General features: G+C 42.4%; 1 protein-coding gene and 1 long non-coding RNA gene across 3 annotated transcripts in view; both read left to right on the forward strand.

The window, feature by feature from the left end:
• Positions 1–12,073, forward strand: LOC125691229 (uncharacterized). Its single transcript, XR_007376049.1, has 3 exons — positions 1–10,095; positions 10,187–10,422; positions 11,339–12,073. It is a non-coding gene; the product is annotated as an uncharacterized LOC125691229 (long non-coding RNA).
• The window catches only part of KCTD1 (potassium channel tetramerization domain containing 1), a 96,463-nt gene that overhangs the window by 48,408 nt on the left and 29,805 nt on the right, over positions 1–18,250 (forward strand). For both annotated transcript variants that reach the window (XM_048940291.1, XM_048940292.1), the window contains exon 2: positions 16,886–17,064. In XM_048940291.1, the coding sequence (XP_048796248.1) occupies positions 16,886–17,064 (179 nt within the window). The remainder of the gene's footprint in view (positions 1–16,885; positions 17,065–18,250) is intronic.

An 18,250-nucleotide genomic window follows, 5' to 3' on the forward strand; every position in this document is an offset into this window, starting at 1 on the left:
CCCTCAGCTATCCTCATTTAAAAAGGGTGGTCAGGCATGTATCGTAGCAAATTTAAAGCTTAGGCTGTTGTTCTGGTGAGAAGTCTAATTTACCGTAATTGCCTTTTTTTTAATAATGAGCTGATCCATTTGAGATGTCTCAATAACCATTACCCAGTTAAGATGATGGCTTAATTTGGAGTTGCTGTTACGAGTGTGGGCACGCTGGCCTCAAGCTGCTCGGTCTGGGCACTGCGGTGTGATGCTTTAAGTCTGCCGAGAGTGACTTTTGAACTATACAGAAACTTTCACTGACTTGCATGGGAGCTGTTCAATGAGAGGTGAAAGGAGCACTCAGGATATGAGTGAATACAAATATCTTCTGGTTTTGTGGTTTTGTAAGTTCCCATAAATCAGTCAGCAAGTTCCCAGTCATTGTGACAACCGCATGTCCTGTGCTCGGGCACTGCAGTTGCCACAAACCCCAGCAAAGGCTGCAGTCAGCCCATAAAGAGCAGCAAGGCAGAAGAGTGGCATTTAAAACACAGAGCACAATCTGACAGATTTCTGCCTTGTTTTTTTATTCAGACTGTCAGTGCACCAGCAGATTCTTAGAACCACCCTCTCTTTCCTCCATGCCCCCCACCTTGCTACTTAAATCAAGCAACAGAAATCCATAGAGGGATTTTCTGGGAGAAATGAGATGAAAGCTTTTATGGGCTTTCATAAGGATTTCATAGAATTACAGAATGGCTTCAGTTGGAAATGACCTTAAAGATCATCCAATTCCAACCTCCTGCTGTGGGCAGGCAGTAGATTAGACTCAGTATTTTGTACTGCTTGTTCTAAGGAAATGCTTGTGTTAATGAGCATTCATGGTGAAACATGGAATAGAAGTTGGTTAGAAGAGGAAGTGGGATGATCTGTGAGTCCCCACTTTCCTCAGTCTGCTGCAGGAGCTGGGGTCCATATGGGGCAGCAGTCAGTTCTGCTGCTTCCTGACCTACCTAAGTGGGATCCCTGTCCAGGGACCTGAACCTACCCTGGTTGGCTTAAGACTGGGGAGTCTGCAGCTCAAACAAGGCGCTTTGTTCCGCATTGTGAATGCACTGATTAAACCTCATAGTTGGGAGACTGGACATACTGATATTCTCTCCCTCTTTTGCATTGCACAACAGTACAGACACCCAGACATCTGCGAGCTAGCAGATTTGATCTGTGTTCCTAAGGATTGTGAAATTCTGGTTGTATATAAATTTGCTGTCTGAATTTGAAGCATGATTTATGACGGGTGCCTTGCCTCTTGTAGTTAGCATGACTTCCCTTTCTGTAGGATTGCTAGGCAGATGTTCTGACTTCTCCAGTATGCTGTCCTTAACATGGCTTTTCCTCATCTTTTGTGCTGCCTACTTACTTGCTGAAGCTGTTCAGCTGATACGCAATAAACTGTATCTTCCTTAGTATTCAGGCCTAGTGCTGGCTGGAATAACTAAAACGCAAAGCAAGGTGTGCATTTGTTTTGCACTGTTTAGGAGCTATCTAAAATACTCGGAAGCGTGTGGTGGTTCTTATTTTTGTTCCATTTCCTCAATCCTCTGTTATAAGTGCACTTTCGCTTGCTAATCTGCTGTCTGAAATACTCTTTGTTCAGGAAAGCAAGTCTATTTCTGTTGTAATCAGGGCTAAGAATTCAGCTGCAGGGTCACTTGCACTGCAGAGTTCACTGACCATGTTTTGCTGCTGGCAGTCCCAGCTTTGGCCCTTTACACAGATCAATGCCAGGCTAACCCCATTTATTGCTACTACTGAATCAAAGCTCTGCTGCTCCTACTTAATTTAGCTCAAAATAGACATAATGCAAACAAGCGTCAGCATGGCAAAAGAGCGAGAAGAAGGGGAGGAAGAAAAAAGGCGTGCAGTTGTTTGGGTTTTGATTTGTTGTTTTTTTGAATTGAAGATACCAAATGGTGCCAGGATTCAGAAGAGAGGAATTTGTTTGTACTGTGCTATTAGACTCTTTATAAAAAATAGTAGTCATCATTGATTCTGATCTGTGCAGTAGAGTTTGTCTGTCTGTCTTTCATTTCCTTTTTGTGTTTTGAGAATCTCTTCTAATTTAACAGCTTAGGCACACATTCTGATTTCTTCTGGGTTTTGTAGTCCCACTGATATCACTTGCAGTTTGCGTTGTCTTGGTCACACGAGGTGGGCCTCCATCCTTGCTACTGGGTACCCATCACCAGTTACTTCTGTTTCAGCTTCATGGAAACGTGCAGACCGGCTTGTGGTCAGGTGAAGTTACTGTTGGCAGGAGTGCTGTTCTCGGTGAAGCTACAATGGTGTTGAACCCTTTGTGAGGTTCATCATGGTGAGGTGGGTTATGAGGTTTTGTTTAAGGGAATAGGGTAGGTATTGCACTTTGTGACTGCACTATAACTCTTTTCTGCAGCTGTGGCACACCTCAGTCTGAGAAAACACTGGGATCCTGAGGACGTTACTTGGAGCTGAGATGACAGGACCTTTATGGCGTGGTTGGCAACCCGCCACTGTTTCCAGCTAGGACTGGATTTATGAATTCCACTGCCACACCTCATTCCACACAGCTTTCAAATATGTGGAGTAAGGCACACACATACCCTCGCAGCTTGTTGGCTCCTGGGCTGCAGCCCTGTTCCCTCTATGAGGCAGCATGGATGGAAATCCTGAGATTTAGTGTTTCTGATAAACACAAAGAAATCCCCTCCTTCCACTCCGCTCCTTCCCCTAACTCATCCCCCTCAGTTCTGCAGCTCCAGGGCACCACTCAGCAGAAATCAAGTGTTCAGCGTGGGTATGTATATAATGGGATTTAAGATGACAGCCATGAGACAAATCCATCACTTAGGAATTGTTGAAGTTAATTTCTGCCCCCTCTGCTACATGCTCATCACAGGTCTTCTGAAACTTTTCCTGTTTGCTCTAAGTGCTCTTACTCATTACAATTCAGCTGTTCCTGAAGGCAAACTTTTGTTCCGTGGAAGAGACCAAAGCAAAGATTGAATGTTTTTTGTGTTTCACCACCCTTCTCCACACTCTTGCAAATTAAATGCCTCCTCCTCCAGCCTACCCTTTTCTCTTCTGGCAGGGCACTGTTGCCCCAACAAGGGAAGCTTTGTCTTGCTTCTCCCACTCCCAGCACACGCTTGGCTTCCCCATTGCCTTCTGTTTTTGCCTCTTGGAGACCCTGCAGTCTCCCTGCTTTCCTGCCCAGTATTTTGGGACAGAGCTGCAGGTGTCCTGTACCACCTTCCTGGACAAAGGTTGGGCAGTGCATCAGGTCCTAGGCTTTCTGGCCTTTTCTACAAGCCTGCCCACTTCCAGAGTAAGTCCTTTGAGGGTTATCCTCCAGATTTAATCTGGATCTGCTCTTTCAACACCTTGAGATGTGTTACTATGTGACTGTCCTTTCATGAGCTGTTAAGTATTCCTCCTGTGATGCTTCCTTCCACTTCTCAGGTGTCTGTTGGAAGATAGTGGTTTTGTTTTTATTTTTATTCACAGTAAGGCAGTACTTTTGTGAAGAACAGCCTAAGTGTTGGGAGCCCGCTGCATGGTGCATTTGATTTGAGCATTCTCCATAGCATGCAATGTCTTGTTCCCTGTGTGCCTGGGAAAAGCCTCCAGTGGTGTCTCCTTGGTAAATAAGGGACAGTGTCTCAAAATCATTGTTTGTTGTGTGGTTTGCTCTTTCTTTTTTTTTTCTTTTTTCTTTTTGTGGTTTTGGTTGTTTTGGTTGTTTTGTTTTAGGCAGAGGTAGGATTCCATTCCTGCCTACTTTGTGTAGAAAATATTTTTTAACCCATTTTTTTTGCCCTTGGAAGTTAAACTGACTTCGCTATATTAAGTCAGTTAGATCTGTTTGGAAATCAAACAAATTTTGATGTATGAGGGCTGCTGAGAAAGTAATGCCTATTTTAAGATGTTGGCCTGTGACATCTGAGGCGGATGTTGGTGCTGTGGCAGTAGATGTTGAATCTTCCCACCAGTATCCCAGTATCTACATAACGCATGTTGTTGCTGTGTGACAGATGGCAGCAGAGGAGGAATCTGACAAATTGGCGTCTGATATGGAAGTGCCTTTGAAGCAGTGGTCTGTCAATGAATTCCTCTGTGTGGAAAAAATGGTATCAGATCTTAAATTATCATGTCTTCTAAGCACGTAATTATTATGTACTCAAACTGTTCTCCTAAATATGTCCTGCCCAGTCCTTGTGGCTTGATCCTTCTCTGAAGTATTTTTTTTGTCTGTTGCAAAAGCCAGGTGTAGTTCAGAATGGTTAATTTTGGACCTGAGCTGTTTATAGAGGATGTGTCCCCTTGTTAGCATGGTCTTACTAGTTCGTACCACTGGTTATTACCGCTCAAGATGCTCACTGGATTTGATTTCTGTGGCTCTTGTTAGGTGATGTCTTCCCCCCAGACAGATAAAAGATTTTTTCAGATGTTGTTTTGAATGAGGACAGTTTCACTTAAGCTTATTGCCTCAGCAGTGGTTAAATTATGCTAACTAACCTCTTGGCAATGGCCAGCTTCTCCAAGAACTCAGTTACAGAATAACCAACCAAAAAGAGAAATTTCATACCTGAACTCTTTCCACATGGGGTTGGTCCAGTTCTTGCCAGTGGCAATGCATACCCTTAGGTTGTCTGATGTAGTTTCTGTTTTAAAAATGAAGCAACTTTGTGTAATATAAGCTTGGCTTTTATTTTCTTCGTAAAGCTGCCTGTTGCCCTTTTTCTTTCTAGCTGTCTCAGAATTGCCTCATTTGGTCGTTTGGAAGAATACAGAAATACTGCTGGCTTCTATGTCATGGTATATGTATCTTTAGCATGAGTTTGCTAATATGTCTTTATTTCTTGCTTGTCAATTTGAAATTCATGTTATATGTTAGAAATGTTAAAAGCAAATAGCTAGAGAAAGTTAAGGTAGATATTTTTTGCTGAGTGACAGACATGGTCTCTAATGCTTCTTTTGACATATTCAGTTATTTTGTTGTCCGAACACTGGCACTTCATGTGTTTAGTAATAACCAAAGTGCAAAACTCGACTCAGAAACAGCCCATGCAAAGCTTATGAATATTATATGACACTTTTCCTGATATTCTGAGGATGTGTGTGTGGTCTATTGCATGTCAGACCAAGCAAAGTCTTTTAGTATGAAATTGTGAGTTTGCTGAGCTAGTTAACAGAAACCATTCTGTCTAAAACTAGTTAGTCAGCTGCTGCTTCATGAAGTTGGTGATAGCAGTGGTGGCTTCAGCATGCATACAGCACATGGTTATATAGATTTGTGGTTAATCCACCCTTGTGGGCAAAATGCACTAAAATTAGCTGGCAAATGAGTGTTTTTATCGTATGAGCTACTATGACTACTTGGAAGAATCCCTACAGGTCTGAAAACAATAATAATCAGAATTGTATTTCTTAGCCTTGGATCCAAAGGTATCTTTTACACATAATGGAATCAAATGAACCAAATCTAAAGTATGCTTTGTTCCTATGCCATATGTTTGCCGTCTTGCCAAGCACGCTTCTCTTCTCCTAGAGCAGGATCCTGTGTTCTCCTCTTCTCAAATCCTGCCCTTCATACCATGCAAAAAAGTGACTGCTTGACCTCACAGTTGTGTGGATACCATTCTTCTTCTCTTTTCATCCCTAAGTGTTTTTCCGATGTTTAAGAAAACTTAAAAAAACAAAACAAAACAAAACAAAATAGAAAAAGAGGTAGAAGCAAACTAAAAAGTACTGCATTAATGAAGCCTTTTAAGTTTAATTGAGGACTTCAGCCCCTTTCCACTAGTTGCCTCAAAGCAATACCTCCTCCTATGATGGCTTTAAGATCCAGAGAGCATCCGAGTTTCGGTATGGAGCAGGGGTAGGAAAGTATCTGGGTGGCTGAGGGCTGTTTACTCAGCTCCTGTATGCAGTGGTGCATCCGTAGCTTGCTAGGATTGCTCCTGAGATACCTCAACCATCTTCTGTCACTTTGTGTATGTGCCTTCAACATAAGCCTGATTCCTCTCCCAGCACCTGTGTGCTGTTATGCCGCCTGTCCCAAGGTATTAAGTAACCTACGTGCGTTTTGAAATAGCTAATGATAAATAAGGCGATTTCTCTCATGATAGTGCTTGGACTTTTTCATTCTCCTGCTTATTATGAAATATGTAGGCTGATAATTTTAATGAGAGTTACAAGAGAAGAGAGAAACTTTTAGCCAGACCTGGAAATGCATGGGATCATTTTAGAGCTGACTAAACTCTCCTTATTGCACTCTGCATTAACCAGGACTTCTGAAAAGCCTGTTGTTTCAGTAAGTTTGGTCTTTATCGTTTCTTTCACCCTCTTGGTCTCTATCACTCTGACAGGTTTTCAGTAGAGAACCTTTTTTTTTTTGAGGTGGCACCACCGCTTTGCTTAGGTCAGCACTGGGAGGGGAAATGGGCGATAGAGAGAAGGAAAAGCCTGTGACAACAGAGGACTCCTGAAGGCTGATTCTTTTTGGCTATAGTGTTGCATTTCATCCTTCCTGGAGTGAAGGATGTATAATTTAGCATTGCAGTTTTCCACGGTATTTCAATTTCTGTACTAGCTTGAACTCTAACTGTCAAACTTGCAATTTTGTTGACATCTTAATTGTAAATTAGATAATTACAAAGGTATTGTCTTAAAGCTCTTTTGTGTCTTTTTTTCCCGCTGTGAGGTTATAGATGAAGCTATCTGTCTGTTATATTGTCTAGTCTCATAATTACTAAGTGGACACAGTGTCTTCAAAATTACAATTCAGACTGAGAATATTTTATTATTTGTTGCTGCAAGAAACATCTGGAGAGTGCTTAGAGCTCAAGTGCATTACAGCGTTTCATAGAAACAGTTTTATTGGATTCTTAGGATTTGTCCCTCTCATATGGCAGGAAGAGCTAACAGAGGCGCTTTTTTTTTTTCTTAAGGTGATTCCAGATATAAAATTCTTCAGGCTATATGAAGGTGGTTCTTTCTGTTGGCTGCTTGTTCAGTCTGAAGTAGATAATATTCTGTTGATATGTCCAAAAATGCATCTTCTCCATATGGGTCAGTATTATCTCTTTCTGCTCCCAGGCAAATTAATAAAACAAATTTTAAAAGTGCAAAGGAAAGCAGGCAGCTGGCTGATTCAAAGGGTGAGGCTATGTTTTTCATCACCACCCTTTCAAAGCCTCTCTGAATCAAAAGAACCATTGGATTGCGAAGGCAAGACCTATGCCACACCAGAAGCTCCCAGTTCAGCAATTTTCCCAGGGTAAATTATAACTCATGTTTCCTCAGCACAGGCTGTAACTGGCAGCGTTCCTTCTACTTCTAAGGGTGAAATTGCTGGGGGGAGAACAGACATCTAATGTGCCTCTGGAAGTTTTACAATGGGTGTTAGCCTGGCTTTGTGAAAAGGGAGACGTTCCTCTGGAACATACCCAAGGGCAGGTGCTATTCAAACTGTAGTGTAAATTAACTTTAAATAAAGTAGTGTGGGCCTACTTCTGTTGGGGTTGCGAGTCAAATTTGCAGAAAAGGCCCATTTTTCAAATTCTGACAGTTAATGACAATCTTCCAGTTATCCCACTGTAGTCTGCATTCTTATGAGTCTTTAAAATCTTCAGATATGACTGCAATTCAAGATGCTAATCTTTGTTCATGTACAGCTGATAGGATCTTAACTCACAAACAAAACAGCCGGATTTTAGCAATGCTTGTATTTTGGTGTTTCTTCTCACCAGGAGATTATTGGACAAATTGCAGACTCATGAAGAATGTAGCCAGTTAGTCTTTCTCCTCATTCAAATTTTGACACCATCTTTAAAAAGTTGTTTAACTTTGCATTCAAATGTACCTGCATGGTCCTGGCCAAGAAAAGCTCTTCCCTTTTTAAGCTCAGGAGGGAGCGTTGTGTTGCTTGTTTTTGGTTTTTTTTTCCCTCTTTTTTTTTTTTTCATATGTGAAGACTCCTACAGAACGTGCTCAGAGTGCCTGCTGGAAGTGGATAAAGGACCTGAGTGAGAAGTATGAGTGAAATTATTTATTCAGCTTAACCTATGCGGTGTCCACTTGGGAGGAGTGGATGGCAGATTCGTGTGTTCAGAGCTGCTCCTTCCCACCTCCATTCCTGACCTGAACTCTGTGTACTACTCAGGGCCAAGGTGGCTGTGGTATAGCATCGCTGCAGCAGGAACTGTTGGCTGCTCTGTGCTGGGTTCTTCCCAGCACAGCCTGGGGGTAGCTGCCCAGGTGGCTGTCTTTTCTAGGGAGGAGGTGAGAGCACCAGTGGAGTCCCAGGGCAGGTATCTTGTCTGCAAAGGCACTGGCAGACCACACCTCTGCACCCAGGATGAGGTGGTCCATGGCATTTGGATCAAGGCTGCTGCTGGAACAGCTAAGGCCTTGTATGAAGGAGAACGGGTCTGTCATCTGCCCTCTGCCAGAAGGCAAAACTTCTTTGTGTGCTTGCTTTCGTACAGTTATGAGTAAATTCACCCTCTTTCTGCTACCTGAGGTTTGATAGGGGTAAGAGAAATGAGTGACCTATTTTCCAGCTTTAAAGAAAAATAAATGAAGTTGTCCTCAGGGCAGTGGAAGCAAAGGCTTTTGTATCAGCTGGAGTGTTGTGGGCAGGGCTGCCAGACTGTGCAAGGCTCCTCAGACCTTGCAGCCTCTTTCCCAGGGACTCCTCATCTCTGTGTTTCCTTTTATTAATATAAATAAATAAAAATAATTGCATGGATGTGTACAAGATAACTGTAGTCTGTCTCCATTGAGGCTGAGGAATCTGCTGGCAATTGGTGGCTTGTAGCAGTTCCTTCAGTACCTGGCAGGATCCACTTTCTGTCTGTGAGAACAAAAGCATGAGAAGGAGGTACCTGGCTATGCATACCTTCAAGTATTTGGGGCTGGGCACATGTAGTTAGAGGAGGCTCAGGCTGGGGAGCTGCTCTTCCTTTTGGTCACTCCTAAATCAATGTTACTGTCAGTTTGAGTAGAAGCTAGTGTAGAGCAAATCAGCTCCTAGTGGAACAAACGGTCTAAAATTGCATGCATGTGTCCCATTCCCATTGTAGGACTCCATTAGAGGTGGTGCAGCAGGTCTGTTGGCCTTCGGTCTGGTGCCCTCCTTCATCCTCCCGAAGGTTTAGGGGATGGTTTTGCTGGCCGCAGTCTGGGTTGTATACCCTGTGATTATACAGTGTTGGGTGGGCAGTTGTGTGCTGTGTAGTAATTGAGAGCAGCTTTCAAATCCGGTTTTGCTTGTAAATTACAGTGCCTCTTTTCCCAAGTGAGAATCCAACCAGCAGCAAGTCTGAAGACCATAGAAGTCTGCTTCCATTACAGAAAGCAAAGTGGCTAGAGGCTGTGTGCCGGAGGAGGTGATGCACCTGAGCTTGACCCCCAAGTTTAACATGGATTTTATTTTAATAGTGTGTTGGGTTGCATATATGCAGAAGATCCAGCTTGAGCTATAGGCTTAAGTCAAGTCCTGCATCAGCCACATTTACCACTGGCTTGACCAGTGTTTAGAGGGTGTATATGGCAAGAAGAGGGTAGGACATACAGAAGTATAGAGCTTTACTTACAGTGCTTGAATGTAATAAATGAAAGCATTTGGTCTGGCCTCAGTTATGCTTACCCAAACAAGCAAGGGGCTGAGTTAATCTTCCAGAAAGACTGCAAACTATAGAATATCTTGGGCAGTGGTAAACTTTCGCATGCAGTTTCAAGGCCTAGGGAAATCTCCAGAAAAATTTCTGGGCACTTGAAGAGAGAAATCCTGTCTCTGTAAACTTTACTTTTACTAGAATTTGGAATTGCCTTTGCTGCAATGATGGTATAAGCATAGCTCCTGCCCTTATTCCTAAAGCCTCCTTCTCAAATTAATTAGAGATTTTCTTAAGTTCTCAGTGGTCAGTCTATGATGAAATTGTGGTTAGAGCTGTTCTGCTGAAGCTAGGTGTGTGCTGCAGGCTCGACTACTGTCTACCTGCATGTTGATGTTGGGATTTTCAAATCTTCAAGATTTGAAGATTTCAAGACTTCTTCACTGTCCTGAACCTCCAGGTAGGCAGTGCTCTCCATCCAGCAGAAATACCCCTCATCCTGTAGATCTTGCCTTGCCCTTGGTTCTCTGCACCTGTGGTGTTTATTCTAGGTCTGATCAACTCAGATGAAGTTCCAGCAAGACTTACTGTGCCAAGGAAATTCAACCATGTTCTCTCCAGCTCTTGCAGCACTTCACAGGCTGGTGTGCCCAGCCATGCCTGCATCCAGAGGAGGAGGCTGTGAGAGTAGCATGTAGGATATGGAGCAAGGGAGACTCGTCTTGAGGGCTCTCTGGGGTCAGCACCTCTGGGACAAGGAGGACATAGCAGCAAACTGTCCTGTCAGGTAAGCCTCAGTCACCTTTGTTGTTTGGACTATTGCATGATACAGATGATCTCACCTCCAGGAGTTGGTTCAGCAGATCTTTATCTTTTCACAGAATGGCTTAGATTGAAAGGGACCTCAAGGATCATAAAGCTTCAACCCCCCCACCACAGGCAGGGCCACCAATCTCCACATTTAATACTAGACCAGGCTGCCCAGTGCCCCGTCCAACCTGGCCTTGAACACCTGCAGGGATGGGGCATCCACAGCCTCTCTGGGCAAAGATAATGGCCTTTCATGTCCTTTTGATGGCCTGGACCATATTCCCTGGCTGTGATACCCTCTGAGTATCTCTGACTTCTCTCAGGCAGTCACTTGTCACGCACCTTGTTATGAAATGCATTGCTGTCTGTATTTCTGCAAATTGTACTGAGTGCTGCAGACATGGCAGTGGTTGTAGGCAGAGTGCTGCTTGTTAAAGTAGTTGGTCTTGTGCTGCACTCAGTGCTTCAGCATCTCAGAGAAACTGTCCTGACTTCTCAAGCTCTCTATTGTACTTGACTGTCTTGTATAGAATAATTTAGTCTTCCATCACATTTTGACAGGCATTCCGGATGTAAAATGAGGTTTTTCCTCCAGAGATCTAAAATAATTCTTCTACTACTACCACTGAGTCTCAGGGGGCCTAGTATCTCAACTTACTGTGGCACTAAATTGCATCTGATGGTGTTTTGGGCCTGTCTCTCACACAGCACTCAAACAATTGTTTTGGAGTTTTGCTTTATAAACGTAATTCTTAATGTTCAGAGTCAGCAGTTTAAAGCTTGCAGCTGCAAGGGAAAGAACATTCAGATTATATTGATGAAAGGCAAAACATTACAGCACAATCGGCAGATTTTTGCCAGGGAAGGTGATGTGTTACTTCTTTGTTTTGCAGACCTGATGGCACCATTACAGCCCAGACATCTCCTCAGAGAGCTTCCATCAGTGTAAAGGTGAAGAAGAAGAAGAAAAAAGAGCATTGATATGTGTGAAGTGCAAAAAGCGTAAAGACTTTTTCCAAAGGGTCTGAACCACTTCTTTGTGTCTGTTCTTCAGAATGAAGATGAAGAGAAGGCACTGCCATTGCAATTAGGAGACTGAAAAGCATCTGGCATATTCTGTGCCGTGTACAGTCTCTGACAACCTTGCAGGTCTGTCTGAGGGGCTAGCACAACCTGGTGTTCCCTGTGGACATGGTGTACCATGGCCAAAACCAGGGAGCTCATTGTGAGGATGTCACCAGCCTGGAGGATTTTCCCCTTCCAGCAGAACAAGCTTCCTGGACATATAGCTCTGTATCTCTTTGTGTTTGTTACACCTTCTAGAGGAGTTGTTTGTACTGTACTGATACTGTTTATATTGAATAAATGCTTTCTCCAGCCTCTTTGTTGTGGTGACTGTTTCTGCTGAATTGGAAAAAAGTGGAGGGTACTTGCTTAAGCATTGTGGTGAGACATGATAGTGATTTTTTTTAATCTTTAATGAAATGTTTCTTTTGAAAAAAGTGTCTCCTCAGAATGAGGACACTTCTGCAGGAGCCAAATCAGAGTCATCTTAATGTTCTTGGTTTGTATGAGGGACTTGAAGCAGTATTTTGTGCATCACCGCAAGCTCCCCTGAGGATCAGCCCACTGTTATTTCAGAGTCAAGGAGCACAGCTGGCTGTGAGATTTGAATGGTTCCTGCTATGTACTGAAGGAAAAAGCCCTTGTGCTTTTCAAAATCTTTGAAAGATTTTTAGCTGTTTGGATTCACTTTCCACATGGTGGGATATGTGCAGTCAAAGACGTTTCTGCTGGAAATTGTTGGTGTGACTATGCTGACTACTTTTGTCACGTCAAGTGGTTCCTCAACACAAAGCTGTGGAGAGAAACATCTCTTATGGCTTTCTATTGTAAGAAAATGTAATGATTGGATGTGTTACAATGAACTGTTGCATGATTATCATTTCTTCTGGCTTGCCTAGGTGAGACAAGTTATCCTTGTCTCCCCCTGAAAAGTCCAAGAATGTTTGAAGTATGTAACTGTGACTTTCTCAACAGGGATAATTGTTTTAATTGTGACAGGGAGGATCCAGTACTTTACAGTTTGGTACAAAGACAGAACTGAAGCATACTGAGTAGCATTTATACGTTTCTTCTTGAGCTGGGCTGGCTCATGGACAGTGTGTTTGCTTTATTAACCCTGGCCAGATATGCCTTGACCCACAGTCTGAAATTATCCTCTTGGTCATGGGAGTTAAGTAGATGCTTTGCACTTGAATGTTGATCATACAGTGAGTGAGCTTGGTTTGTCTTGTAGTGGTGTGGTTTTTGTCAAGGTTCTTGGCATGAGAAGGGAACTGAAATGACTTTGCTTAAGACCACAGAGTGTAAATAACACTTCTGAAACCACTTCTAATCAGAGCAGCCTAACATGAGCGAATATTTTCAGAGCATCTTGTCTCTTTGAGTTAGTACTCTTAGCAGTACATTGTAATACCTTATATTCTTCAGATATTTCTTATTTCTTCCAATTGCCACCACGTTGATGTGGTTATTGTGTTGTTCTTTGGTAGACCGGATGTTCTGGTGCACATCTCAGTCCTACAGTTTTGTTTTTTTTTTTCCAGCCTGGATGTAAATGCTTATTCTTTAGCAATACTTTTTGACTTAGTTGGTGAGAAAGAAAAAAAAGGCAGGGAGTGAGGAGATCTGAAAGGTTTCCACCATGACCCTCAGTACCGTTTGGCAGAATGCCTTCTTGGTCCTAAGGATTTTTGTAGATTCAGGAAAGAGTTCAGATAAGGCTACTTTTGGTTCTGTTGACTCTACGTGATGGCTCACATAGGGCAGAAAGTGAGAAGTGGATTCAGATGTACTCGAAAGACCTGGACCTACCAACTGCTTGTTATTTGAAGGCTCCCTCTAGTAACAGCAGGGAAACAGAGGAGAACCAAATTGTACTTTTGTGTGCTGAACCAAAACTGCAGCATCTTGTAAAACTTAAATATCTTTAACCTGCCCAGTATATAGCTTTTAGTAGCTCTTTTGAGTATGTAGTTTGAGCAATAAGTTTGTTTGAAATCGGAACTCATTAATTGAAAAGTTGTTGGGATCAAAATACTGGAGTAGAAATAATGACAAATATTTCACAAAGTATCTCAAGTATTTCAGTCCACAGGAAGTGTTGTGAAACTTGGGATTTCCTGTTCTTATTTAATTTTTTCATAGTAAATATTGAAATATTTGTAAAGGAAATATACCAAGTGGAAAAGTGAACTGCTAGCAGAGCAGGAAGATTACTGATCCTACAGCCAGCACAGACGCTGGCTATGCTTTGTGTCCCACTCATGAATGAAGTCAGTGCAATTCCCAAGGCAGAAAACCACCTCCATAATCTCCCTCCCATATGGGAGCAGCCATGGTTGAAGTACAAACCCTTCCTGGGCACAGGGACCTACGTGAGACAGAGCACACCAAAGGAGGCTGCCGAGGAGCCTTTTGGTTGTTTTTGTTACCAGCTGTTTTAAATAGCTTGTAATCGGTTGGATCCCGCTGAGTTTGGTTTCTACGACTCCCTTCACTCCTCTAATTGTTTCTAAGGAATGGTATTTGTAATTACTGCAGGTTAGTGGAAGTTTAATTTACCAGTACTGCCTTAACTGTAACCACTTTTTTCTATCTAAGCTTGCTCAATTCATATTTGTGATAGTTTTGGATGTTTTTGCAGGGGGACTATCTTCCTAACTCATTGTCTCCATAGCTGAACTAATACAACAATTTAACTCCAATCTGTTAAGCAGAGTGGTCTAACACTATGCCTGTTGAACAATGATCTTCTCTGCTATGCTGGCTGGGATGTGCCACACAGAAGAAGTTGCTTTTTAATCACTCAGTTCTCTGAATCCCATTTCTGCATCAATTTCTCAAGGGTAACTGGACAAAAGTAGTGGAATAGCAGAGCTACCGCTGCATAATTTCACAGTGGTCGCCAAAGGAGTAGTGAATGAGTTTCATCTTTGTAAGCTAGGACTAGAGCAGCATTAAGTTATTGTATTTAGTATCTAAATGTTGAACACTCGAGCATTGTTTCTTGAGGCAGAATGATGTAGTTAGCTTGAAGGGGGAATGTTGAGAAGGAGGACGGTGAAATAAAATAGGAATGGTTTTAATATAGTTCTTTTTATTGGGAGTTTTAATGGTAAACTGTGTACAGGGCTGCTTGGTTATGTCTCACTTTTGGAAACCAGTTCTGTTTTCTTACCTTTTTTTTTTGTCTTGTGAAATGCCCACGGTCTTTTGAACTATTTCCCATACCTGTGGTGATGTTCTTCCTATGCCTTTTCCTCCTGTTTCATATGCCCAGCATTATCACAGCTCTGCTGAATGAGGTCCCAGCCTAACTACAATATTAACCCTGAAAATCTGTTCATTTTCTCCTGAGCAGCCCTGGGCAGGATATACAGGAGAATGTGTCCAATTGAAAAACTATTACAGGCTCCACAGTGCTGCGGTCTGCTAAATTGTTACAGGGCTGTGTTTTTCTGACAGAGAGGATCCCAGTAAGGGGGGTGATGCTGTCTATTCCATACAAGTTACGGAATTTATTTTTCTTTTTAGTCTCAGCTTTCTTTGTTGGCTTTTCAAATTGTTTGCCCGCTTTTGAGCACTGGAATGTGTTCTGTACCCCACTGTGCACACTTTATCCTCATTCAGTATCATTTCTTGCCTTCTTATTTCCACTTTTCCAGTCATCATTTTTAATTTTTTCTTCATTATTTTGCTAAGTACCTTGCTGCAGATCACTAACATCTTGGGTGGTGGTTGTACCACATAGCATTTATAGCAGACATTAGTTTTGCATAGCGTGTGTACCGTATTTTGTCTGGACTTGTCTTCATTGTGCTGCAGGCACCTCCTCAAGCAATTGTAGTAATTAAGAGTGGTATTTCTGCAAATTTATATTAACTTCTGCTTATGTAGAAACAGGGGAAGAAAAAAAAAAAGCAAAACAAGCAGCACTCCCCCCAACTCCAACATCTAAACTAGGCGTTTTTCTTCATCCTCTTCGTTTTTATCAGTATTTGACCAAAGCTTGCTTTTGTATATGAAAGAAAATTAGTTAAGTACCTTGTGGTTTATAGATGCCTTTTGTTACGTATTACTTGGATTTATTGTGCAACACTGGCCTGTAAATCATTTGGGTTAGACGTTTACCTGGCTCACGTTGCCTTTATGGTTTGAATCTTTAACAGCCATGAAAAACATACATGTTTTCAACAGCAAAGGGCTTCGCCAGTCCAAATTCCCCGTAACTCTGCTTCAGCGAGGCTTAGTACCCAGATCTGTGAGATGTTTACAAAGAAGCCATTAGGTTTTGCAGCTAAAAGACGTGTTGAAAGAACAAAGAGAGTTTTGTGATGAAGTGTATCTGACTTCTCACTGCTTTGCTTACCTTTTAAATGTAAAACTGCATAATTTGCAAGGGCTTTTATTTCTCAGGGCATCTCTGTAAGATTCCACCAGTGTGGAGCTTTCCTTCAGCAGAAAGTGCGGTCGTCCCAAAACCGCTCTCGAACGCATTTCTATTTTAATCCCCAGCTTTGAATACAGCCTGCCTTACTGGCTCGGGCAAATGGCTCTGCCCTGCCCCACCCCGCCGGGCGCGCAGACGAGGAGCACGCTGCTTGCTGGCGTTACATCCCTGCCTTTGTGACTAAAAGTTGGTTTCATCAGCATCAGCTCCCGCTCCACTTTGGGAGCCCGCCTGCCCGGGGAAGCCGCTCAGACCCGCCGCCTATGTGGGGCACGCAGGGGCAGCTCTCGCCATCCGTGTAACTTTTAAATGGAAGATGTCTTTCTCAAAGGCTGCCGATGTCCAGCGGTGTGCAGTGCGTGAACAGTTGACTAGTCCAGGTGTTTCTGCTTCTGTTTCTGTGCTATGTGAGTTGGAAATTCAAGAGAAGAGTGTGCAGAATGGAGGAGTTGAGGGTTCGTATTTCTCTTCTGACTGCATTGCAGTGACTGAGGGCTTGGGAAGGAACATAAATTCTACCTGTGGGTTTTAATTAAAGAAAATAGTAATTGTTCTTAGGCTTTCTGTCTGCGGCTCGTGGTGCTTTTGTCAGAGACTTTATCAGCTCTGAAGTACGAGAATGAGCTTCTTTCTCTTTTCTGTATGGGTTGTCTGTCATGAGCAGTGTTCAGGAGGAACTTGTTGTATCAAATGTGATTTCTACTTTGGGGGCTCGATCGCTGCATTTTGCCACGCTTTACCTATTTGAAATGCAGCCAGTTAAGACTTTTACAAGTGGATTGATTTTAAAAACTGCCAAGGATTTATCTGTGCTTTAATAAGATGAAAATGGTAAGCTGAGGCTACAACAGAACTGTTGACTGGAGACTGTGGGTTTCTGCGAGGTTTTCAAGAAGATCATTAATCCAGGTCTATCTCTTCACAGGACAGTCGGCCCAATATGTCAAGACCTCTGATCACTAGATCCCCTGCATCTCCATTGAACAATCAAGGCATCCCCACTCCAGCACAACTCACAAAATCCAACGCACCAGTTCACATTGATGTGGGTGGGCACATGTATACCAGCAGCTTGGCCACGCTTACAAAATATCCTGATTCCAGGTAACTTTAAAAAGATTGTTCTGCATGTCTTTGGCAACTCCTTTTCTTCAATTTCATGCTTGGACGTCCTGGGGCTGTCTTAGAGCGATAAATTTAGTTCCTTTTGTTTCGGAATGAAATTAGGTTTCTTTGTTCATAGGAGGTTAGAGACTGACTTTTCTTTCTCTGATCCACTGTGTTTCAGACAAATGGCATCTTTGCAGATCCCTGTGTTTACATACTAAAACAAAGTAAAGAACACTGACTTTCTACCATAGTTTTTTGCCCGGCATACATTCTGTGGTTTATTACAATCAAAAGCTGTACAAATACTGCATTTAAGTCTGAAGTTGGGGGTGCTGGGATATTTGTTTTGTTTCACTTTTTTTTTAACCTTTCACTTTTTTTTTTTTGGTCTTTTGGAGACCTTTTTTCCTGTGCTGTCAAAGTATACTCTTAGATGTGTCACATGAGGTTATATGTAACAAAATATAGGACAGCATTAACTTCATACTTTTTATAGCATCTTAGGACTTTTTCAGATAATTAGACTCTTTAATTCTCACATTCTCACTTTATATATCTTCTAAATGGAAAATATGTGGCTTTGGTAACTTAATGGAATTAAGTAATTAGAAAGCTTTTGAATGCATGAGTAAAGGGTTGTATGTATATAGAATAGATGTAATAGAAGTGCAGTTTTAAGAAAACGGGTTCACTGAACATATAGCATGAGAATGTTTCATAGTGATGGTGGCAGATAAACATGGCAGGATATTGTAATTCTAAAAGTGGTTATCAGAGGTTGATTGTGTCTGCAGCATTAGTCTATAGCTACTCTAGAATAAGAACTTTTACCTTCATGGTCTTTCCTCACCAGCATATGAGTAGGGGTGGAAGAATTTTAAGGCACAGCTCCCCTTTCTCCCCACCCACTTGTACTCCTCTTTCTCAGCTCTGCTCTGCTAAGGCAGAAAAGAAGCTCTGCATAGTATAGTCAGCATAGATCTATGGGTTCATAGGAGCAGAAGACCCAAAGGGGTCTCAATGCTTCCTTGATGTGTGACCTTCTGCAGAGAGGTGGCTCAGTCTAACAGGACAGATGGATTAGTGCATGGGGGCTTAGTGGGAGAAGAGCAGTGCAGTCTATCAGATCCTTGGCCATAGGCATTTGGCAGCATTGTCACCTTACTAGCACTGAGATCAC

The sequence above is a fragment of the Lagopus muta genome, chromosome 3 (genome assembly GCF_023343835.1).
Source record: "Lagopus muta isolate bLagMut1 chromosome 3, bLagMut1 primary, whole genome shotgun sequence".
Lineage (NCBI taxonomy): Eukaryota > Metazoa > Chordata > Aves > Galliformes > Phasianidae > Lagopus > Lagopus muta.